The 23,991-nt window shown below is 36.5% G+C and overlaps 2 protein-coding genes across 10 annotated transcripts in view; one reads left to right on the top strand and one right to left on the bottom strand.

Annotated features, from left to right (window-relative positions):
* The first annotated feature begins 393 nt into the window (after positions 1 to 393).
* DYNC2LI1 (dynein cytoplasmic 2 light intermediate chain 1) lies at positions 394 to 22,309 on the top strand. Of its 7 annotated transcripts, none has more exons than XR_005107007.1 (14): positions 394 to 505; positions 1,231 to 1,300; positions 1,867 to 1,901; positions 2,310 to 2,379; positions 3,392 to 3,480; positions 5,660 to 5,846; positions 8,265 to 8,333; positions 9,698 to 9,775; positions 11,268 to 11,344; positions 11,695 to 11,765; positions 12,238 to 12,335; positions 14,023 to 14,115; positions 17,430 to 17,579; positions 20,603 to 22,309. XR_005107007.1 is itself a non-coding variant. In XM_037405702.1 (13 exons), the coding sequence occupies exons 1-13, from the start codon at positions 492 to 494 to the stop codon at positions 20,675 to 20,677; spliced, it is 1,074 nt and encodes a 357-aa protein (XP_037261599.1). In that variant the 5' UTR covers positions 394 to 491; the 3' UTR covers positions 20,678 to 22,309. The 7 variants fall into 7 exon arrangements, 2 of the variants coding, with proteins under 2 accessions (XP_037261599.1, XP_037261598.1); XR_005107006.1 differs by having other exon boundaries at positions 1,231 to 1,348; XR_005107005.1 differs by having other exon boundaries at positions 437 to 537.
* The window catches only part of ABCG5 (ATP binding cassette subfamily G member 5), a 28,423-nt gene continuing 16,421 nt past the window's right edge, over positions 11,990 to 23,991 (bottom strand). For 2 of the 3 annotated variants that reach the window (XM_037405700.1, XM_037405698.1), the window contains exon 13: positions 22,773 to 22,994. In XM_037405700.1, the coding sequence (XP_037261597.1) occupies positions 22,798 to 22,994 (197 nt within the window). In that variant the 3' untranslated portion in view covers positions 22,773 to 22,797. Of the gene's footprint in view, positions 12,127 to 22,772; positions 22,995 to 23,991 lie in introns of those variants that run through there. The other variant, XM_037405699.1, reaches the window with a different exon arrangement.

The raw sequence follows: 23,991 nt of genomic DNA, 5'->3' as shown, positions 1-23,991 counted from the left end.
CGATGCTTAAGGCTGAGGTAAAGCAAGGGCCTCCCGCCATTTACGCCCTTTCCCCACGGCTCAAGTGCTTTGTCCCTTCACGACAAGGGCTACAGCCGAGGTCCCGCACGGACCCCGAGGCTCCGGCACGGCTCACGGGCGGCACGGCGGGGCACCACATTCAACACCCGACCGACAGGGGCGGCTGCCGCTCCCGCGAACAACTCCGGGCCCCGGGGGCGGGCGGGACCCTGGGTGGAACCAGCGCGGCCCTTCACCCACCTCACGGGGCCTGCAGCTGAGCCCGCCACAGCGCGGGCAACCGGCAGAGAGGCCCTGCCCGCCCCGCTGCTGCCCGCCGACAGCGCCGCCGGGGGGCTGAGGCGGGCGCTGCGCCACCAGCGCCGGGCCGGAAGGCGCCCCCCCACTTCCGCCCCGCGGAACTACACCTCCCAGCGTGCCCTGCGCGGTTCCCATGGCGATGGGGAGCCGGGCCCGGGCCCTGAGGAGCGATGCCCAAGGCCAGGTAACGGGGAGTCCTGCCTGGGTTCGACGGAGGTTCGCTTCTGCAGCCGTACGGGGAAGGAACCGGCGGCCGGGGGGGACAGCCTGAAGGCGGAAGGGAGGCGTAAAAAGGCCTGTTTCGGCCTCTGCCCCCGAGAGCGAGTAGGGCCGGGGTTGGATGGGGGCATGCCGGCCCCTTGGCGCCAGCAGCCGGTGCTCCTGCGAGGGACCCCATGGAAAAGGGGGAGGCCTAACCCACCCCAGCGCCCCGCTGGTGGCCGTGCGGGAGCCTGAGGGGAAGGAGGCCTTCCCCGGGGCACCGGGGGCAGGGCCTGAGCCCTCCCGCGCCCGCTGGCTCGTGACCGGCGCCTCCGGTGCCGCGGCCGGGAGCTCCCGGCTCAACAGGCTTCCAGCCTGACCCGCAAGGGGCGGTCAAAAGCCTTAATCGTTAGAAAACCTTTTAAAAGTGTTTTTACACGTACTCAAAACAAAGCCTGCCATCACACAGCTGGTATTTACTCAGCGTGTGCCACAAATGGATATGGGGGTTACCAGAGGCTTTTTACTTAACCTGGTATTATTAGAAGTACTTCCACAAGCAGAGGGCCTGTGGTCTGAAATAGTAATACTTATAAATAATAATAATAATTAACTGCAATACTGTTGATTTAACAGTTTAGATGTTTTAATGAATTATGGTCTGGACTCCACTGTTTGCTCTAATGACACTTTATTTTTTCCATCTAGCGATACTTTATGGGATCTTGCTATAGCTGAAGTAGAGAAGAGAGAAAACCCCGATGACGATGGCAAGCATGTGGGAGTTTGGGAAAAGTCAATATTATTTATGGGAAACAAAAATGGGGTAATGCTAAATAGTGTACAGTTCTGTGCTTTTTGAACATAGTTTGTGTCGGAAAATATCTGGTATTTTCATATATTAGGTTCACTTAATTCTTCTGAAGACAAAATATGTCATGTTCTCATTCTGAGGAGGGTGGGCATTCCACTGAGTACTCAGTGGTATGGTACTCCATGTCTGAATTCCAACAGTGTAAAGACTTACTTTTCTGTATGTTTATTTGTATTTTAAGCATTCTTTTTATCTCATCAGTAATACTTAATTCCAGTGGAAGCCAAACATTACATAAATGTATTAATAATGATAAAAACCTGATAAACAGTTTAACAGAGTTGGCCAGGTTGATCACGAATGTCTAATTTTAAGCATACTGTTCCTATTACTGTATTTGTCATCTCTATTAGTGTATAATTATAATAATGGTAGTGTAACTTGATTCTGATGGAAGGCTGGCAGTTAAGTTTCCATAATAAGGCTTTAATGAGAGTACAGTACACTTCTTCTTTGGTTTTAATTTCCAGGGAAAGACCACTATTATACTGAGGTGTCTTGAGAGGTATGTGTCAACTTTTTAAAAGTAGTTTTCAGCTGTGAGTTAGAATTTTACATAAAGAGTTATATTGTGTGATAATTCATAATGCATGTATACAGATGTTGTATTCTGATGTTGTATTCTGTGACTGGTTGATCGCTAATGGATAAAGTTATTTCCCCTCATTACTACCTGTCATCTGACCCTTTCAGTCCCTCTCCAGTACTGGAGAGCTTAAATGGCCACCTCTTCAGGTTGGTGCTGCTACTTCTCCTGTCTTCAGCAATGGGGACCTCTTGTCTTAAAAGTGTCCTCTCTGTACTGCTGTTTCTAAGCCAAATTCTGAACTGACTGATAAATCTAATTTAGTAACTGTAGAATTAACTTTATGTAGAGGATCTTGACAAAACAAAGTTATTTTTCGTTGCATAGGGAAGAGATTCCAAAGCCAACATTAGCCTTGGAATATACTTTTGGAAGAAAGGCAAGGAGACACAATACAGTGAGTATCCAGAAAGTATAGTTGACCATATCTTTATATATATATACACATACACACACACACAAGATATGTGGGGTTTTATGTATAAGAACCTTAGGGATTTTAGCCTATTTTTTGTGAAACATAAAGGGTTTTTTAATACAATTTTATTTAAATCGGCTAGCTTAATTTTGTATTTTAATCTATGTTTTTCCCTCTTACTGAAACACAGTAGATCAGAGAGCAAAGTACAACACAAAGCAACCAGATTCATCTATAAAAACTACTTTGTTTTTTGTGTTTCAGTGTTTTTATTTTCCCATTGTAATATAGTATGCATGCCTTGAATTTTGTCTTTAAAATGCAAAATGAGTACAAACCAATGAAGATACTTTACAGCCAGTTTTGTGAGAGAAGCAGTCGTCCTAGAGGATGTTGAATCATAATTAAATTTTTGGGTTATGTGTCCATAGCACTAAATTTTGCACTGCAGATTATGTTAACAGAAATATTGAACCCATTCCCATCACAGCACAACACTGCCCAGCAGCAGTAACTATTGCTGCAGGTAATTGCTGCTTCCGTTACTAAAGCTGGAGGTGGAAAATCTGACTCTGAAAGATAAAAATCACTTAAAACTTTTCCCAGGGATGAAATGCAAAGGTAGAGTTTCCTTACTTTTCCAGCTGTGAATTTCTCAAAAATCATTAGTCTTGAGCTGCAGTAAAGAGAAAGAAAGGGAAGAGAATGTGTTTTTTTTAATGTTTATTATTCATCATGCTGTTTCCTGACTTTTTTACTTTACCATAGTCATTTATCAAGATAGTCATAGGCATGCCTGGAGTCCCTATAGAGCGTTGTATGGGGTTTCCTGAACATGGGGAGGTTTTTGTTTGGTTTTGTTTTTTGGAAAATACTAGTGAAACAGTATATGTTCTTGTTCTGAGTCACTTGCATGAAAAGCCAATTTATTAGATGATCTTCTCTTGGTGTTGCACAGAAGCACACGTTTCTAACATAACCTGTTTTACAGCCTAAAGATGTAGCTCATTTTTGGGAGCTAGGTGGTGGAACCTCGTTACTGGAACTGATTCGAATACCAATCACTAGCAACAACATAAGGTAAGGGATTAATATTACAATTCCAAAGTTGATTTTGGCTTTCCTTCAAACATAAGTAAATCTCTAGACCTTTTATTGTAGAAAACTCTTTCAAAAATGTAAGATGAAACGTTTACGATTTTTTCTAAAAATCATTGTAATACCACTGATACTTTGCTTTGACCTTCCTTTTCACAGTTCTCTCCTAATAAGCCAAGTTCTTAGCAATCTCCAACAAAAGAAAGCAATAACATGAAGGCAATAAGTTGGCCTTAAGTATATAGAACAAGAAATACAGAAAAAAAGACATGGGAACTTTATGCTCAGTGAAAGAGTAGAAAAAGCAACTTGGAGACATAGAAAAATAAAATCTTGCCCCTACTTCTGTATGCAAAGTTAGATGCTTCCTCTATGAGGGGCAGTATTTTATGGTGAAAAACAAGGCAAAAAGTTATGACAAGAAAAAAAAATCTGGATTTTTGGGAAGTGAAGGGATCATCTGATGAGAAGAGCGTACAAGAGAGCTGATGTTTCTGAGAGGACCTAAAACTATTAAAATTATTAGAAGACAAAAGGACACAGGAATTTTGAGATAATTAAGAGAACATAGTGAGAAAAGTCCATAAAAGTGATGGAATAGTATAGGAAGAAAAATGCCTGAAGAGCTGTATGAAGAAATGAGAAGGTGATAGGGGATGCATTTTGCATTTTTTCTGCTTAGGGAAAATGAAGCTAAAAGTGGAAGGGGAGAAAAGGATCACAAGATACTTTTTGTGTTATGATGCATTGCTTTATTTCTTTGGTAGTGAGCTTTAATTTCTGTGGGGCTGGGGGGGGGGAGAAAAAGGAGGGATAAAAATTTTATCATGTACCTTTGCTGCTGTTTTGGCTATTGAGATAATGCCATTAATTAGTAAGAGACTAAGAAGGAATGAAAAAAAACCCCACCACTTCAAAAGCATGTGAAGCTTTCAGCTTCTAGAAAAGGTTGGGGGGGGGAGTGGAACTCAACTGTAATTTTTCAGCTGTTGTCTGAACGAACTAAACTGAGCTCCATCTCCATCAGTCTTTTCTTCCCTTTTTACTGATAAGGAATCTTCTGATGTAGATGATCTTTGATGGGATAGCAACACTGTTCTGTAAGACCACTTCTGTTCATAAGGTGGTATTTCCACATGCTAGTCAAAAATTCTACCATTTCGATTTACGTGCTTTTCACTGGTTTTCTCATCTGTCTGTAGTCAAGCCATTTGCTTATTTAAAAGTTCCATGAACTATATCTAGTTTCATCAAGAGACTTTTCACCAGATTTATTCCCCACAGCATTTTAAAGTGAAATTGGACATTCATTTTGTTTTGTAGTCTTTATAATACCAGTCTGATCTGCAATCCCCTTTTTCAAGTCAGGATGGAATGTAAAAGAATGATTTCACCCATTTAAATAGCTGCTCTTGCGATGTTCTTCTTTACAGTTAGTTGCACTTTAATGCAGTTAGAGTGTTGGGAGGCAGGATTTTGGAAGGAGAGGAGTTTATATGTGAAACATTCTTTATCGTAATCCACCTTTAAGAGCCTTGTAACTGCCAAGTATGTCTTGAGTGCTCAGACTTCTTCTATTTATCTTTCCAAAGATTTTCTCATACACTCATTTGAGGTTCCAGGTAACTGGCACTGACCATGGCACAGAATATTGCCCTTAACCATTTTTTTCCATTTCATATTACAAAAGAATAACTAAAGTATATAACTTTCTAATACATCAATGGTTAGGAAAGATCCTATCCATTTGCTAACATTGCTTCATCTGGTATTGTAGACTTAACGAGATGGCAGGGATACATGATGGTAGAAGTGCCCAGTCATACAGGAAGAAGGAGCTAAATGGGCTCAGAATATTTGCATATTTTACTGCTTTGAAACAAAGTCTGCAGAAACAAAGCTTGATATATACAAGCTCCCCTGCAAATTTGTGATGGGAAGTTGCCAGAGTAATAGTTCTGAACAAGAGACAAAGGAAAGTTTTTTCTTCAGAGCTCAGAGTATCCTTAAAAGCCATCTTCCTTTGCTGAGACATTTAATTCAGTCTTAGCATTTGTATTTTCACATTTGGTGCTTTCAGCATTTGTACTACAGGTATGGTTGTTTATGAAAATGTTGTCTCATGCACTAAAGATTTGATTAAATAATGCCTCTTTAATAGGTCATTTGCAGTAGTTCTTGTATTGGATTTGTCCAAACCTAGCGAACTCTGGACTACTATGGAGAAACTTCTGCAGGTCACCAGGAACCATGTGAACAAAATTTTAACCAAACTAGAAAAGACAAATCCTGAAGTAGCTACTGAAATTAAACAGAGGATGCAGAACAATCTGCAGAGGGATCACCCAGTAAGTTACTTCTAATATTTTCTCCAGATGTCACAGGCCTTTATACAGTTAAAGATAATGCTTTTGAAAATCATAAACAACTCTTTTAGATTTTTATGCATGACTGAAAATCCATTTGATGTAGATGAACCTGTTCACTGGAAAATTATAGCAATTTAATAAAAATTCAATAAGAGCAGAAACAAGGAAAGAAGGTTTCTTATATCTTTTTGTTAGATATCTAATGTGATTGTTATGGCATGTTACACCAATCAAAAGTTTTAGAGTAGCAGTTTGCTGTTCCCCCCCCTCATCTTTTTAAAATGAAGATGAAAACTAGAATGTACAAAAGTCATCTAGCAAGAGACTAGCTGAAGGTACAAATTTAAGCAAAGAATATAGTTATAACAGCCATCAACATGACTATATACTTTGCATTTATTTAAATGTCTATCACAAACTCAATGCCTTTTGATAATCTGACAACTAATTAAATTATAAAGTTTCAGAAATGTTAACATCAGTCCTTTAAACATAATTGCTAACTAAATCTCTGGAAAAGCTAAACTAGATTATGCACAATAGAAATGAAAAGTCATTGTGCATTAAACCTCTGCAAGTGTTGTGTGTATATAATGCATCAATAAGTATTCAACTATTCAAAGAATTGGCCCATAAATCTAGTTACTGCTGCAGTACAGCAAATGCTTATATCGCTCAAAAATTTAAAGTAACTTAAAATTTATGAGAAAGTAACATGTGCAACACAGTATATTTAGAGTATAGGGTTTGACATCTGCTGGATGATGATTTTGTTTTTTACTTTTAGAGAAGGTAATTCACAAAAACTAAAAGCCTACAAGCACACATGGCAATAAATCATGACCACAGTGTCAAGTTTACATATAGGGGCTTACGTACCAGAAAACTGCAAGCATTTTTTAATAAGTGGAAAGAATAAGGCCATTAATTTTAAGAAGACTTCTTATACTTGCTCTGTAGGGAACACAATTATACCTTCTAAACTAGAATTTCTATTCAGCCTTCATTATCAAAACCAGAAAGAATGCAAACAAAACATTGTGTTACTCCTTGGTTCTCTTTTTACTTTCATCATTGCTCAAGAACAAATTATGTCAATTTTGTGGGAGACAGTACTATCTTTTATAGTCAATGACAGCTTACACAGATTTTTATTTGCCTTTTTATAGCTAAACATGTTTGTATAACAAACAGGAATTGATGAGGTTCTTAGAAGTGTTTTTTTAAGTATTAGATATATTCCATTGGCCTGGATAAAGAATTATTTGCTGTGATGATAAAGCATATCAGTTGCAGACCTTGTTTACAAAGGCTGGATGCACCTAAAGTAGTCCACAGTCAAAAAAATAATACCATACTCCAGAGATGCATAGGGTTCAGTATGCCAGTTTTAATGTTTTTGATGTTATCCCAAATTAATTTTTTCTTAGTTCAGAAACTAAAACTAATTATTTCAGTTCTGTATTCTGTACATGCAGTTTTAAGTTATGATAATTTTGCTTAAAGCTTGTCTTGACGGTGTATGAGTGAAGCCATTATTTTTCCTCTCAAAGTAGAGGATTTGCAATATGTGCAGCGTCTTGCTAATGTACTCTCATTCAACCTGTATGTGAAATAACCAGTTTTAGAAGGGAACAATTAGGTCAACCTCTGCTACAACACATCTCTTTTCCACTCTGCTGCAACCAAAGCAGCTTGACTAATTACGTGAACACATGGGGGGATTGTCTCATTTCATATGGACTACAGGAAAACCTTCCAGGTAACTTGAGAATTATTGTAATTAATTATTAAAACTTTTTATCAGAAGTTAGCTATTTAACAGTTAACTACACCCCCAGTGCTGTTTTCATCCGTTGGTGTTGGTTTGCATTTTCTTGGTTGGTGGGTGACATTCCCTTTTTCTGCTGATATCAAACATTTAAAAAACATTTAATATGATTTTCAAGAGTTTGGAAAATGTGATGTGGGGAGGACAAATGTGTGACATGAACTAATCATTCAGCTTAATTTTCTTGAGCTTCTGTCTGTATGACTTTGGATATGATGCAAGGAGAGGGAATGTGTCAAAAAGCCAGTTCTACTAATCCAATCTGGCAGTTGTTCTGTGAATATATGACTTTTTCCCTCACTTCCCATCTAATTTTGGAGCTGGAATATATGGTGTAAAAGCCCTTTTATGCCAGAGGGATTATTTCCTGACCATCTATGAAAAAAATGAGAAAATTGTAGAACATGGTATGGATATTGCATTGAAGTTTATTCACTTGATTTAAAATTTTGAAAAAATAGAGGATGTCTGCTTTGAATTGATTTGAACCTCTTTTAGCTGTTTTAATGGTTGCAATCTTCTACAGTTTGTTTACATGTCTTAACTGTTGGATTTCTGTTTAATAGGATTATGAGTTAGTTGACCCTTTTCCAATACCCTTGGTGATAATTGGAAGCAAATACGACATTTTTCATGTAAGTAATAAGTAATATTTTTTTTCATAACTAAAAGATTCTGTATACTAAAATCTTGGTACTATAATAGTAATCATTTGAACAAAGGTACAGCCAGTCAGCCTTCTACCATAAAAAAGTCTTTCCATACAACAGTGTTATGGAGGGCATGCTGTCATTCCTTCAGAAAACATTCCCAAACTGATGTACTTCAAAATTGTTGATACATATGTTGCTGCAGCGCAAAGAGGGAAACAAAAAACCATCATGTTGATGACTTTCTTTTACAATGAGAGAAATCCAGCTCCATGTGTCCCTTCTGGCAGCAGCTGCAAGTTTATGGCAGTGAAAGAGGGGCATCTCTCATGTCAGCTGGTCAGATTTTTTGGTAGTTGTGGCAGCATGAACAGTAAACGGTCATTTCAGTCTAGAAGATTTTTTAAGTGCTTCTTAAGTGACAAGTTAGTCACTTTAGTGACTTCTTTAGTGACAAGTGAGTAGTTGCATCTTTTACGGAGGAGAGGAAAGAAATGTCATAGTACTTCTGGATTCTCTCCCAGAACATTAACAATCCAAACAAATGCATACCCAATTTTGAAGCAGCACTAGACCATGAGAAACTGGAACAGAATACTTGATTTTTAGCTGCTGTATTGGCAGTCTGTGCTTCTCTGGATGACTACATAGTGCATTGGTACTTGGCTGACCCTCTAAGTTACTTAGTTCTTTATGAGTAAGATACTGTGTCTTCTTTCATACTGAGGCTTTATGCTGAGCCATGTCCTCTTCAAAAATCACGTAATAAGCACAGAATAGCAGCCTAATTCCTTTGGGGTCTACGGATAGACTCCTGCAGGCTTCATTGCAGCCAGGTTTTCACCCATTTTATCTGAGGAGGGCCATCTGTATGATGTTATATTAAAGAAACATTGATGAAAAGATATTTGCATGTACCTTTCAAATCTTGCAGGTATTAGAATTTACAGAGCATATACCTGAAGTCTACTGAAAGTTACAATATTGTAACAAAAAGAAAAAATCCTTATTATTCTAGTAGGCAGTATTTCTGCTTCTAAAAATTTAAAACAAAATGAAACAAATTAATTGAAAATTGAATACGCATTCCCAATTAAGAAACTTCTTCTGGACTAACATATTGCCTGACCCGGGCTCCCTCTGTAAAAAAAGAAACAAAGGGAAATTGTGACATTTCTTTTCGGAGTAGGCTGTTACTGATTCTGTCTTAAGATATAATTATGCTGACAGCTGAAAGCGTCATGTATTGTAGCCTAAGAGCATTGCAGTTTATACAAAAAATGAAAAGTTCTAGCTGTAATATTTTTGGTTTTGTTTCTTATGTATATGTTCAATATCAACTTTTTCAGGAATTTGACTCTGAAATGAGGAAAATAATAAGCAAGACACTTCGATTTGTTTCGCATTATTATGGAGCATCATTAGTGGTGTGTATATTCACTTTCTAACGAAGGACAGAGAAGATGAGCAATATTTGTGTTATAAAACAATATTTTAAAAAATAGAAATTTAAAACTGTAGAGCGAATGGGATGCAATTAGTTTTAAAATATCTTTCTTCATGATTTAATCTGTTGGGCGGGTTACAGGTATTGGGAGGGGATGGCTGGATATGTGTTGTGAACAAACCACATAATTCCCAGTATCAGCAAAAACTAAATAAAAGTAGTTATGTTAGCCAACTGAGTTCCCAGATTGAGTTTACTGCTTGTCTGGCAAAATTTTTTTGGTACAAGGAAGGAGGGCAGGCACAAGTAATCACTGTAGATAGAGAACTGGCATTTTTGGTAGAAGTGTGATCTTAGGTCTAGTGACCTGGCTTCAGTAGATTTAAAAATGTAGATCCAAGGGCACATTTTCACAGCACTTGAAACATAACCAGATTACCACACTTATGGTGTTGAAGAATAAAAGCAGGGGTTTTTTTTACAGTAATGGGTAGGAACTGCCAACCATGAGGACAGTGCAGTGTTTATGTGGGTATATAAATTGATTTTGAGTTTGGCAGATCATCTTTTGAGTAAAGGCAGAAACATGCATGTTCAGGTTCACAGTCCAAAAAAGCTGCCTCTTCAGTTTTCTACATCAGAAGATGGTTCTAATTATATCAACCATGTTGTTTTTTATAAATAATATTTCATAATGGCTTATTTTGATTACCAAACTACTTATGTTTGCTTTCAGTTGTTATTACAGCATGTCCTTTTGCATCCATGTAACATTGTACAACTTTTGTACTTTGACGTGTGTATTCATCTTTTGTTAACTGAGAATACAACTGTTTTGCTTCATTTTTTTTTTTAAAGAAAGTATTTAAGTGTTATTGTAATTAAAAACAAAAAAACGAGGAGCCTAAAACTCTTCGGCTGCTAAATCCTGATTCACATTAAAATGAGTGGGAGAAACTTCGCACAGTAGGGAGCTGACTTCTTTCTCAAAGACATGAATCTGTTAGGATACAAAAGCCCTTATACAGGAATAAGCATGCTCTTTGAGAAGATACTCTGGGAGCTGCATTCTGGTAAATTTGTACCAGTTCTGCCACTGTCAAAGTGCTTTTACAATGTGTGAACAATTTTATAGTTATTCATTACATTTTCATGTGTTTATGGTATTCTGCATAATTTCTAATGTAGCTTAAAATCTTAATAACTCGTTAGTCTTGGGCAAAAGACTTGTGTCTCTTAATGTGCATACTTTAGAAGTTTGGAATCTATGTTAAAATTTATTCTTTAATCTTTATACTATTTTAAATTTAATCTTTCTTGATCTATACATTCAGTGACAAATACATTCATGTTTTGGAAAGTTCAGTGAACATACACCAAATTTATGCCTGAAATCTTCTGTGTAGATGACATAATGTAATATTTCTGTGATGGAAGATCATAATGTCTATTTTGTTTTCTGATTTGTTTAGTTTACCAGTAAATCTGAGGCTCTCCTGCTGAAAGCCCGTGTTCTTATTAATCACTTGGCATTTGGTTATGACAAAAGGTAACATAATTATTATCCGATTATTACATGTCTTTCCCACATGTAATAAAGTACTTAATAAAAAACATTTTAATCGCCAAAAATATTTTTTTTCTAAAATACGATCTCTGAAAGATTCTTGTTGGTGGACTTTGACTCCTGTGCCTCAGCTGCCTATCTCTGCACAGGACAGTGATAAGTCCTTTGTTTTGATCCCAAAACTGATAGATTAGAAACATGGTCGTCACTAGAACCGAGTATGTTTTTATTTACATATGTTTGTGTGCAAAACCCAGTAAGAATCACATTTTATCTGGAATAATGTAATTTTCCATTGATTGCTAAATGCAAATTTTCTTTTTTCTGTTTAGCAAGTCTGTATCGGTGGATCACAGCAAACCTCTATTTATACCAGCAGGCCTGGATTCGCTAAGCCAAATAGGTTAGCACGTTTCCTGTTCATTGTCTGTGTTGCTTAGTTGCTTTTGAAAACAAGAAAAAAATTTTAAGCAAATTAAAAATTTATAGCACATCAGTGTCAGTTTTAACAGATTATTGAAGGAAATGGCCTAGAAAGTTTAAAATTATGATTCAATATTTAAATTGTTGAGCACTTATTTATTTATTTATTATTGAGAATTAGGTAGTTTTTGGAGTAGTCCCAATACTTTATTGAAATAAAATACTTTATTAAATTAAAGTACCAACAAGCTTAGATCTGAAAGAAAATGTAATATGCGATACCACTGAGTGCATTTCATGGTAAGAGATCAGTGCTTCTTCAAAGTTGTTTCAGCTTGTCTCTGTAGAATATAAAATGCTAAATTAGATGGTTCATTATCCAAAATGATTTGATAATTTATGTTGTTATGACAACATACTTGTATCACTTTGCATTGTGCTGTAATCCTTAGGACCACCACCTGCCTCTGATAGTGATATTGGAAAGATGCGTGCAAACACACCTCTGGAACTGTGGAAAAAAGTGTTTGAGAAAACATTTCCTCCCAAGGTAGGTATTTACATGTCTGCTGTACAGCTTCTTTCACCATAGAATAGAAGTAATATCACTACTAATTTTTGTCTTTCAAATCCAGCGACTGGAATTTCAGTCTCACTTAGCAGTTCTGTTTCTTCCAACTGCTTAAATTCATGCAATTTAAAAATACAGATTTGTATGTGGTGGGGCTTTGATTCTTAGCTTCTACATCTTCAGTCACCTTTCTACATTTAGTAATAATGAAAATACTGATGTAATCCTCTGGTTTTTTCCAAAGTTATAACGTTTCATTTCAGTATATTGAGAGACAAGATGTACACAATGGAGTTGGAATTTTATAAGGTGACATATCCCCTAATACCTAAACCCATTGACTGTGGTATTCCAAGAGGGAGTGTGTTAGAGTTCCTTGCAAAATCTGCCATTTTCCTATGGGAAGTGTTTGGACTTGCAAGGCAATTAGAATCCCTTGGCACCTACGTAGTGATAAATCTTGGACATATTTCAGAAGTTTCTGGTCCCAAGAGGCAAACCCCCAAATACTACTTTTCATTAAAAGTAACTGTGGCTGTTAGGAAATCAAAATTCTTTTCTATTTGACCTGAGCAAATACACACTGCTGCTGTCTCCTTGTGTAATAGACCGTATCGCAGTTCTTATCCCTGTTTATTTCCTGCCCTACAGCTTTCCTGGGCAGGCAAGGAAGTCAGTCAGGGCTATGGAACTGTGCCTCAAATTGTGGTGTGCAAATGGGTTCTTCTAGTTTTCTGTCTATAAATCTCCATTCTTGGTGAGGAGGAGTTTGAATTCACCCTTTCCCACTCACCTGACTGCTACATATCAAAGCCTACAAATTATTTCAGGTGGTTTGTGACGAGAATAAATTATCACTAAGTTGCCATTCTCACTACAGTATGCCCCAACATGATAAAGACTCAACTGTACTTTTCAGAAACTATACAGAACTGTTTATTTTTCATGTTATTTTTCCTTCATAGTGTTTTACAACACAATAAACAAACATTCCTCTGCCACCACCCACCCGATAACTCCTGAACTCCTCCCGAAATAGCTGGAGAAATTAATACATTTCTCATCTTGCAAGCTCTGTCAGTATTCTGAGGTATCAGTCTAATTACAGATTTAAAGATTTGCCAAGTAGATTCCCAGTCTTCTGTTTTGGTTCCAAAATATGCTTTAAACTTTAAAGCTCTTTTTATGCATTGAAATTTTCTTTTTCTGTCGCCTTGTCTAATAATAAATATAATTCTGCTTTATTTTATTCCATCATGTGTATGATTGCTGCCTTGCTACTTTCCATTTATTATGAGTGAGGAGAAATGACAGGACAACATGAAAAAAACCCAGGCTTTAGTAAGAGCAACCTTAACTATGCCCAGATGTCATGGGCCAGAAAGGATATTTTCATTCTGAGAATAATAAACAACTACCAAATAAGAGTATTTTCTTTCCTTTAAGCTCTAACTGTACTGTTACTTTCTCATTATTTTACCAATCTAACGTGTTTTTTTTAAATATAATCTGTGTTCTGTAGCACAAAATTCTTCGATAAATGCAAGACTGTAACACGTTTGTATTAAAAGCAAATACTTACATTAGCTCTACAGCATGGCATTTTCTTGTTAGAAGAACGGAAGATAAATTTTATTTTTTGGACTTTTGTCATTTCTTCTTTTAGAGTTCCTGTGATTTACAAGATACCAAGGACCCTGCGCAGGATTTACAATATGCTGAGTATGATGTTGATGTTATGAGAGCTCAGAAAAACCAGGTGTGTGGTAGTTCTCCAATTGCTGTTCGCAGTTAGGTATTCCAGAACCACCAGCATTGCTGAATTAATTGTAGTCCCTTTTTTGCCTTTAAGTAACTTCAACTTTAGTTTTCAGCGTAGCAGTTGCTTGGGGTTTTTTTCCATTGGTAGGCATTAAGCTGGTAGAGCATTGTTAGATCTCAAACTTTTGTCTCTGCAGTTTCTTTAGAAATTAATAATTCAGATTTTCCTCTAACTCTCTTCCAGAATTGTTTCACTAAAATAATACTGAGGCAAAGCTGTGACGCTTTCTTGGCAGTAATTTCTTCATTTCTGTACCTTGTACTCTCATTCGGGTGTTGACTGGCAGAAAGTCTAGGAAGCAGGAGCAAGGTTTGGGGTGGGGGCTGTTTACTTTTTAATTTTTGTCTTTCTGTTTCAAAACTTTTTATTTAAAGTGGAAAGGTACTGAGATAATAACGTTTCTGACTCAAGTTTGCAGGCTATGTACATTTTAGCTGAAACAGAGTGAATAGAATTGTTCTACATAGTGATACTTAGTTTAACCCCTGAATTCCAGGAAAGACCTTTAGTGGTGAAAGGGTCTTGTGTTTTTTTTCTTACTAATTTTGAAGTGTTTCTGCATTTCCCTGCATTTGTGGTGAGTTAATTGCATATAAAAATTCAGTGGCAAACTAAACGAAAGTTAGAACATTGTGTTATAGATTACCAGTGTATAACATCACATGAGTAGAAACACTTCATATAGTTTTTATCAATATCATAGGTGTGGGTCTGTTAAAATCAATCAAGTTTTGTGTACTTTTCTTTGTTTGGAAGAAGTATCACATACTGAGTGTATATTTTATGTAGGTTCATATCTTTCACACACAAAATTCTTTGCTGGAATGACTGAGAAACATTCTACTCTGTTCTCACAGTTTATGCGTGGGCTTATTTGTACACCGTTTAACTTCTTTGTGGGCCAAGTTAATGGAGATTTTTCTAACGGTGTTTTAAGATGCTGGATTGTACCAATCTAGATTGCATGTGCTTTTACAGACTCCCAATCTTAGGATGAAAGGCAGTTTTATTGAATTGCACTGCAGTTAATCTTGGGTAACCCTAAAAACCCTGGCAAATTTCATCTTTTTGCATGCTTGTAAAAGAAAGCCAAAGGATTAGATTATTACTGCCATCACTTTTTGCAGAGTTTAGTTGGATTGCATAAGGCAGTAAACCCATAGTTACCTGATCCAAAGAAATACGTTAATAATATAAAAGAATAAAGCATTTCAAGAATCTCTTGCAGTCTTTGAACTTGCACGTTACCTGTAATATCCTGTTAATGTAGGCATCGGTTCTGAATTTCTGTTACATCAAGAACAGTCTTAGAAATCATTAAAATTTGTAAAGCGCATTGCTTTTGGACTTTATAATGTAATCTCAGAGTATCTGTATATCTCAAAATAACTATATGGTGTACTAGGTTTGTTATTTTTAGATAATACTTAATGTCTTGCAAAAGAAGATACTGGTATGCGTTGATTAAATCATACAGGAAATTATTAATTTTCTGTTTTTAAACAAAAGAGACAGGCTTTTAGAATCTTAATCTGTTCAAGGGCATTGCAAACCAGTGTAGCTTCTTTCAGTTGGACTACTACAAGTAATTTGAGCATTAAAGAGAAAATTACTTTTGTTATCTGAAGCTATTTCCTAAACTTCTGTATTGTGAAGTTCAATTTTTACAAGATTATTTGCACATTATTAAAATGTTTTATACTCCGAGAACTTAATTCAATTTGAAATGCAGCAAGATAGCAATATACATCTAAAAGAAAAGAACTCTGTAGTTGCAATGATTCTTTAAGTGTCTTTGAATTTCCCAGTTATATGAAAAGTGGCATGAAAATCCTGTTTTTAAAGCAACATTTTAAATGCATCACACATCTGATGTTCTTAATATATTGTTCCTCCTGCACAATAGATATCAAGGGACTCTATAAAGATGTTTAATATGCAACATGTTGCTAATGAAATCATGGGACATAACGCAAAGTTAAAGTTACATAGGACAGCGTATATTTTAAAATCTTTTAAGTGCATGTTACCATTTTTCTCAGTTACTTTGGGTTAATTAATATGCCACTTTGGACTCTAGGTGATAACCATTTTGCTTGTTTACCTCAAAGATAAGCTTTAAAGGAAAAAATAAACAGGAAAACATAGCAGCAGAAACAAAATACAGCCCCTGTCACTGAATCTGATAGATGAACTAGCACACCTGACTGACTCGGACTTGGTCAGGACTGCTCAATAATAATGTAATAGATTTACAGCTAACTGAGGCAATACAGTTTAATTAAATCAATTCCAACTTTGTAACCTTGGTTGAAGGGTTTGTCTGCAGCTAGAGTTTGTACACTCTAGCACGGTAAAAGGTTAAGTTCTTGAGATTAAAGTACCTGGCTCACTCCAATGTGCTGGCTGTCAGCTAGTATTTATCTGAGTCGGTTTTTGGCTGTAGAAGTTGAGAGAGTCCAGCTCATCAGCATTCTGCCACAAGAGTGTTTTCTTTTAGACCAGATTATTTTGCCTCCTTAATATTTTCAGAGTTAAGTATGAGATGCACCACTCTGTTTCTGGACCATTTTGCTCTGGAAAGCCCTCTGAGGCTACCTTTTCCTCACTGTGCCTTTGTTCAACTATCTTTTTCAGCTATGTCTTTTCAGAATTTTTCCTAGTACTTACCCCACAGACATGCAATGTGCAGGTTTATATCGACTAGTGCTGTTGCAATTGTTTACTGCTTATTCATTCTCTGGAGTTAAGCTTTTTTGTAATGTATTTTTTAACTAGCAGATTCTTGCCAGGAATTACTGGAATTTTGTGGTCTTTGCAGGGTTCTCAAGATTCAAGAAGAACATTCATTTTGGCATGCTTATTAGGCCTTAAACATGTAGCTTGCTGTTGGCGCTTCGTACAGTCCATGTACAACAAACACGGCAAACTTATCATCCGTTTCTCTCCGTTGTCTGCTAGCTTTTTGGCTTTTGATGCTTTAAGGTCACTTTAATTTCATTTTAGGTACACATGTAACTTGAATATGAGTGAGATCTTTTAAAAGAATATGTCAAGTAGAGCTGCACATATACCACCTGCATCTGTGAGCATCTATGAGTGCATGAAAGTCTTGTTCCTTAGTTCCTTCTAAATGTTTGTGGCAGTGAGATGGTACATGGGGGGTGTCTGCTCTGTTTCCTTTAGAAATGCTGGCTACCACAGACGTAAGTACTCCAAGATGTGTTTTCGAAGGTTTTTGTTTGTTTCAGGTCTTAGCTATCCTGTTATGCCTTGTACTGCTAAACCTCAAAATAGGTGCTTGGACCTTTTTCATCTGGGCATTTGTCTGCAGCGTCATTAGTTGAAGCAAACGATAAAGCTAACCTTGAGCCCAAAGAATTGGATAGCCTCCCAACCAGGTACTTAAGAAGTCAGTGTCACGCAATGCCAAAGTTCACACTGACTGGTCTTTGTTGCACAAAAGTATTACTTCAGGGATTGATGCCAGTTTTAGTTGAAGCCTAATGCCATAAAACATACTTTAAAAAAAATGAAGTAGATGCCTGGTGCCAGTTGGTGTCAGCTAACAAAAAGTAACGGAAGCAGATCTCAACAAACAGGGCTGTAACTGTTAAGACTTTAACAAGTCATAAACAGAAGGGGAGGTTCTGTAACATCTCACAAGGAAGCATAGTCCTGTTTCCTCCTAAAATAGGAGTGACCTAATTAACTGTGTCATCCGCAGCTAAAAGTTTGGGTGTCAGACCTGCAGCTGTTTGAGATATGGGGACTGTGTTGGCCAACAGAACAGGAGCCATATTTTTTCAGTATACTTCGCTGACGTGACCATATTGCAGAATTTCAGGAGACAATTTCAGTCTCACCAAAAAAATAGAGGATTGCATATTGTGTGATGAACCTCCTTGGTCAGACCAGTGTTGCTGGGCAGAGGAGTGTGACAGGCATCTTAACGTGGGTAAAAGATTAGTAGCATCTTTCATTTTCTCCACAGGAGAAGTGCTAGTCTTCATATTGTGGAGAAAAAGTTACTTAGAATGTTTACTCAGCTGCCAAGAATAAGCTTTCTTGTTTTCACATGAAAGCATGTCCAAATGGGTACAAAAGATTATTTAAAAAAAAAAAAAAAAACAACTAACTTAAAGAGCATTATTAGAGCACTGTTATTAAATTTCCTACTGAAGTTTGGGTGCTTAAGATTTTTAATCCTTGTTTTAGTACTTGGCTATTTTCACCGTGTTCCAGATTGAGGGCACTTTCAGTAAGAAACTGCATGAAAAGGAAAGTTAAGGTCGTATCAGTCCCTCAGAACTGAGGAAAGGCAACAACAATTAAACCTGTTCCTACAATCTTAATTTTTCCTCTTTGTTTGTAGACATTATAGTATTGTCTTTAATTACATGATCATATACTGTTTTGCTGATGTCTCCATTCAATTGTTCAGTATTTCTTTTCATCATCCTTATTCTTTGTGTACTTTATTTCTCAACCTGCCATTCAGACACTTCAATGAACACAAAAGTATTAATTTTTTTTCTCTGAGAATGTGTGGTAATGTTATCTTATCAGAGTGCCTCGCAAACATCAGTTAAGTCTTTCTTCCCAATCCCTTTATGAGATTAGGTGTGATCTTCTGCATTTGACAGATGAAGAATTTATAGAAACACTGAAGTACAGAAGCATTGAGGTTAAAAAAATTTTTAGAAATCCACTTTATGACACTGTTGAGACATCTATGACAAGTTGCTAGCATTAGTAATGTTTAAAGCGCTCACAGTTGAAGTGTATTTATGTTGAAAGTGTATTTACATTGCAGTTGTTAATTTTTTGTAAATCTGATCTGTGTCACCTAAACTTGGTACCCGGAAAACAGAGGAAGCATAATGCTAGCATGAACGTTTTGGCATACTCTAGAGAGATATTCTTTCATAGGATCTTTCAGTTTGGAGAAAGGATCTCTTAGCTGATTGAATAATTGCAGTATATTCTAGAATTCTGCTTATGTTTTATAGGACTTTATGAGCAGGAAGGTACCCTTTTTCCAAAGGGTCTCTGGAGTAATCTTTGAGCTGTATTGGAAAGATCTTTCCATTAAATATCTGACTTCAGGGGAATTATTTTACTTTCTATTTTACATGAAAACTAAGGAAGTATACTTTCCTGACAGCATTTTTCCTCCTGAATCAGTGAATTTGGTAAAGATTCTTTTTTTTAATATCCTCCTATTGAATCTCTTTTTTTTTCTTTCATGTGCCTTTGTTTAAATGGTAATCCTCCCTAGATACGTCTCCAAAATAAGTATTTAGCATTTTGTTCTGTACTTCTGTGTGTAGTGATATAGATACAGAGTTTTAATATATGCTGTGGTTTTGATACTTTGCATTTCTGATTCAGTTGTTTCAAATGGTCTTTATACTGAACTGACTTCTAGCTAAAATTACAACAAAATAAATTCTGCTGAACTGTCTGCCTCTTTCTTGAAACAGTTTACCTGGGTGATAAATCTGTAAGGCTAATTATTTAGGCAGCACTTGTAGACATGATCTCCAGACAGCGTTGTTGTTACATGTAAAACTTCATTGTCTACTTTTACCCTTTCTTGTAGCCTTTGAGTAAGTTTTTAGAATCGGAATTATTTACTTAGCATAAATGAGGTTACATGTGCTCCTTAAAATGTCACAGTATTCTTTCTGTTCCTAACTGTTGGCAAGTTTCCAACAGTTCAGTATGTTCTGAGATCATAATTACTTTATATTAATAATGAGGGAGTGAAAATACTGAGTAAAGACTGGCTTAGAGATAGAACAGTACTAGAGTTCTAGTTAATAATGCAACTTACTAGATTTAGATTAGACACAGTATGTTCTGTGTCAGTCATCTATGAGTTGCTTAACTGCTAAACTAGACTCCTGCAAGCACCATGAAGAAAATGCACTAATTACAGATCCTCTTACTGCTCATAAATCTGTGGCACTTCATGAAAATTTTGCATTGCTGACAAAGCTGCTGGAGTTTTTTCCCCAAGAGAGAGAAAATTCCATTTATTATTTCCATACAATTTTTAGATGACAATTTCTTTGTTGCTCTGCTCTTTATTTTCTTCTTCCTCCCTCTGTGCTCTGTATTGAGAATTAATACTTCTGTTAAATTAATCTGGTGCTGTTTTTGTTCAGTTCTGGTATCTGTATACCTACAGTGAAGCATCCCTTGCTCTGTGAAGTGCATTCTATTAAAATCAGAATAGCAATCATGTAAAACACATGCCTACTTTTGAGGCTTTTACGTCCACCTGTTGCTCTGATCTAAGCAAGATAATGATGAAAAATGTTTGTATATGCCTTAATCATTCAAGTAGCAAATGTATGTATCATAACTTTCAGTAATGAGATTAGATTTAATATATAGATATATGTTTCTGTTTTAGGAACTTGAACAATACAAAAGAAATGCCTCTAAATCCTGGAAAGAAATGGATTTTGACTCTGATGAGCTGCTATAGGTGTCTCCAGTTTAACATTTACAAATTACTTCAATAATTCTAACGTTACATTAGCAATTTAATCTGATGCACTAGAAAATATACAGTATCAAACTAAAAAATCAGTATTATTAAAGCATTTCTGTTATTGTATTTAATGAAGAGAGATGTTTATTCATTCAGTCCAAATTTAACTATAGCTTGGTACAGACAGTTTTAAAAAGTGGAGAGGAAGGAATTCTAGATTGTTCAGAGATAGATTTGAGTACGAAAATGGGCACTAGTCAGTTCTACCTATTTTATAACACATTATTTGGTTTATTTTTGGATGCTTCTGCCCCAAACTTATTCAAATCTAAACAACTTTTCACACCCAAAATATTATTAGTAAGTGTGCTAGGCATCTTTTCCTAGTTCTTTGCATATATCACTCAAAAGCAAAGCCTAAGAATATATTTGCATCGTTGTGTGATGTATTTGAGTAGGATAGGTCCACAAAAACTGGCAGAATCAAGTTAGAACCGTAAATTAAAACCATGGTTGACCTGAATTCAGAAGTTTGCTTTATCTCTGTTTCAGTATCATATAGTTTAATACAGGAATTATTTCTTGCAATGTATAATGTTGCAATAACTTTGCCCAGAATTTAGAAGACAGACATTTCTGTCAAATATTCAAATGCTAGGAAGTCAGTCTAATCAATTTGACAGGTACTTGGTTAGTGGTGGAAGTATAATTGACTCACATTCAGCCTAAGCTGGTGAAATGCTAGCCTGAACTAGATACAGCTTTTCATCCATGGACGTGTCTCTTGAGAGCTAAGACTTGTTAAAGAGTAAATATCAGAACTGTCACCTGGCAGCCCAGGTCTTAAGGTTAAGTTCCCCGATGAACCACCCTACATGTGCATAAAAATGGGAAAGGCAAACTAACGTAGTGTCTTTCCAGCTCTTTAGAGTTATTTGTTACTTTTAACATTTGTTCACCAAATGTTTTTCCTGATACAACACTTGTACCTCAGAATACTTTACATAAAAGGTAGTAGAAAAAATATCTTGGCCTCCCACGTAAGTGGAGAACGTGCATTAACTCAAGGATTTGAAATTCTTTGTTACAAAGGGCATAATCTCAAAACCATCAAATTAAACTAATTATATTTTTATGGAATTTTGATACAAATATACTTCTCGAAAAATCTCTAGCTATCCCTCTGTAACAAATAATTTCTTTACTGAACATGAAAAGTTAGTTATAAAATTTAGGAATTCTGTGTCTGTTGCGCTTTCAATTTTGAGAGGTACTTATAGTTACTAAATAGATAAATTAGACTCTTTGGAATGTTAATGAGCCTGTGAGAATAATTTCCAGAGATGTGAACTGCATTGCTTCCAAGAAGTGGCAAACAACTTTTATATTTTTTTTCCTAGTTAAATTGACATTTTATTAACAGACAAAAATTTATTCTAGTAATTCACAAACTGCTTTAGAACTTGATAATGGAAAGAAGGAACAGATATAAATAACATAACTGTCTTCTCTGATTTGCCATCATTTACAAGAAAGAAACATGTTAGGTAACTTTTGTATAGCTTGAAGATCCTGTACTCCTTGGTTGTATAGCATGCATAAGATTAAAGTGGAGTGATCTCTTGATTCTGTGTTTATTTACCCATATTTGGTTTGTTCCATTTCTACAGATCCCCAAAATGGTATAAAAACAAAGCACAGGACTTAAAAAACAACTCTAGAAATGAGATTTACTAGCAGTTGTACCCCTCTGCTTATTGGTAATAGTTAAAAAACAAAATAGTGGGGGAAAAAATCAGAGCACTATTGCTACATTGTTAAAATTTGACAGCAACAGCTGACTAAATGAAATTCAAAATGTCCTTTAAAACATGTAATACTGTTGATTATGGCTGATTTGGGAGTGGGGTGGGAATGCCAGTGGTAGGGAGCCATTCACACTCTTAAGAGAACATTGTTTTTCAAGATGGAAAATGTCCAGTTAGAAACAAACAGGAGAAGGTGAATGTGCTCTGTATATATAATCAGATAATTCTATCTAAAAATCCAACAATTTAAGCCTTCAACCATAATAAAGTTAAAAGTGCAGTATTAGACATTGTTTGTTTATTTTTTTATTGCCTGTCAATAATTCTCTCTCTTATTTTGAAGCTCAGAATAGCTATAAGGGCAAGTCCTGGTAGAAAAGCATAGAGTATTAGGAAATCAATTGCGAACCGGGACAATGCACCAGGAAAGTTTTTCTCAATGAACTGAATGCCATGAGAGAAAATACACGCAGCATTAATTGCAGTGGAACTGTTGGCTCCACCTGTCAAAAGAAAAAATTAATCTCTTTAGTAGGTGAATCGGTAAAATTAAAACTCAGGTTTCAGTATCTAGTGCGTACATTTAATATACCTAGGCCTAATGTTATTTTAATGATCTATACCCACAGCAGTATTTCTCATCATTTTGGAATAAGAACAGACAAGCCATATGTTTCTGGAGTTAATCTGTGCCATGTCTTTTGAAGGGAAGAATAAAGCGTCAGTAGGAGCTTTCTGTTTTGTTCATGCCAAACAAAAAAATTATGGCTTTTCAGACAGATGATCTTCAGGAGCCTCAAGAAGCAAGTTGCCCAATGTTGTAGACTTACAGTGTTTGTATTTGCTGAGGGCTTCCAAAATTCAAGAAATGAAAAGTGTCTGAAGGGCGCATTAAAATTCAGCTGTTTATTACTACCAATGGATTCATGGATTCGTTTTCTAAGCCTGCCATCTATGTTCTTGTAGCGAGGAGGGACAGGAGATAATGGATGAAGAATATATAGCCTTGGAGAGGAGCACAGACACCTGGCTACAAAGCCCAAAACATCATAGGGTAGGTACCCCCATTGATGGATGTTAGCTACTGACCCTGCCAACCTGATGGATTTTCGTGATTTGCTGATTAACTTGCTCACAACTGCAAAGCACAGCCTGGCAGATCCAAGCTGCTCACTATATGCCACGGTAACGTATTTGAACTGAAGCCTCGCTAGTATTAGGGGAAACGGGTATTACCTGTCAGTGCTCACTGCACTTACGTTTGATCTTATATTGTGCGATTCTGTTGATCTTCCATTTGTGTAACCCTGCCCCAATAAGGTCATAACAGGCTGCAAAGTTTACCTTCCAAAATGCCCCCCGAGGGAGGGTAAAAGAACAGGTGAAGATGAAAAACTGATAGAATGGGAAATGGTCAGGGAAAAAAAAAATGAATCAAACTTTAGTCTAGCCTGCTGATACAGCATTACAGTCTTTACTAATTAATAGGCTTTTTTAACA

Source organism: Falco rusticolus, chromosome 12, assembly GCF_015220075.1.
Source record: "Falco rusticolus isolate bFalRus1 chromosome 12, bFalRus1.pri, whole genome shotgun sequence".
In the NCBI taxonomy this organism is placed as follows: Eukaryota; Metazoa; Chordata; class Aves; order Falconiformes; family Falconidae; genus Falco; species Falco rusticolus.
Note: the sequence above shows the minus strand (reverse complement) of the source record. Positions and strands in the feature narration are given on the sequence as shown.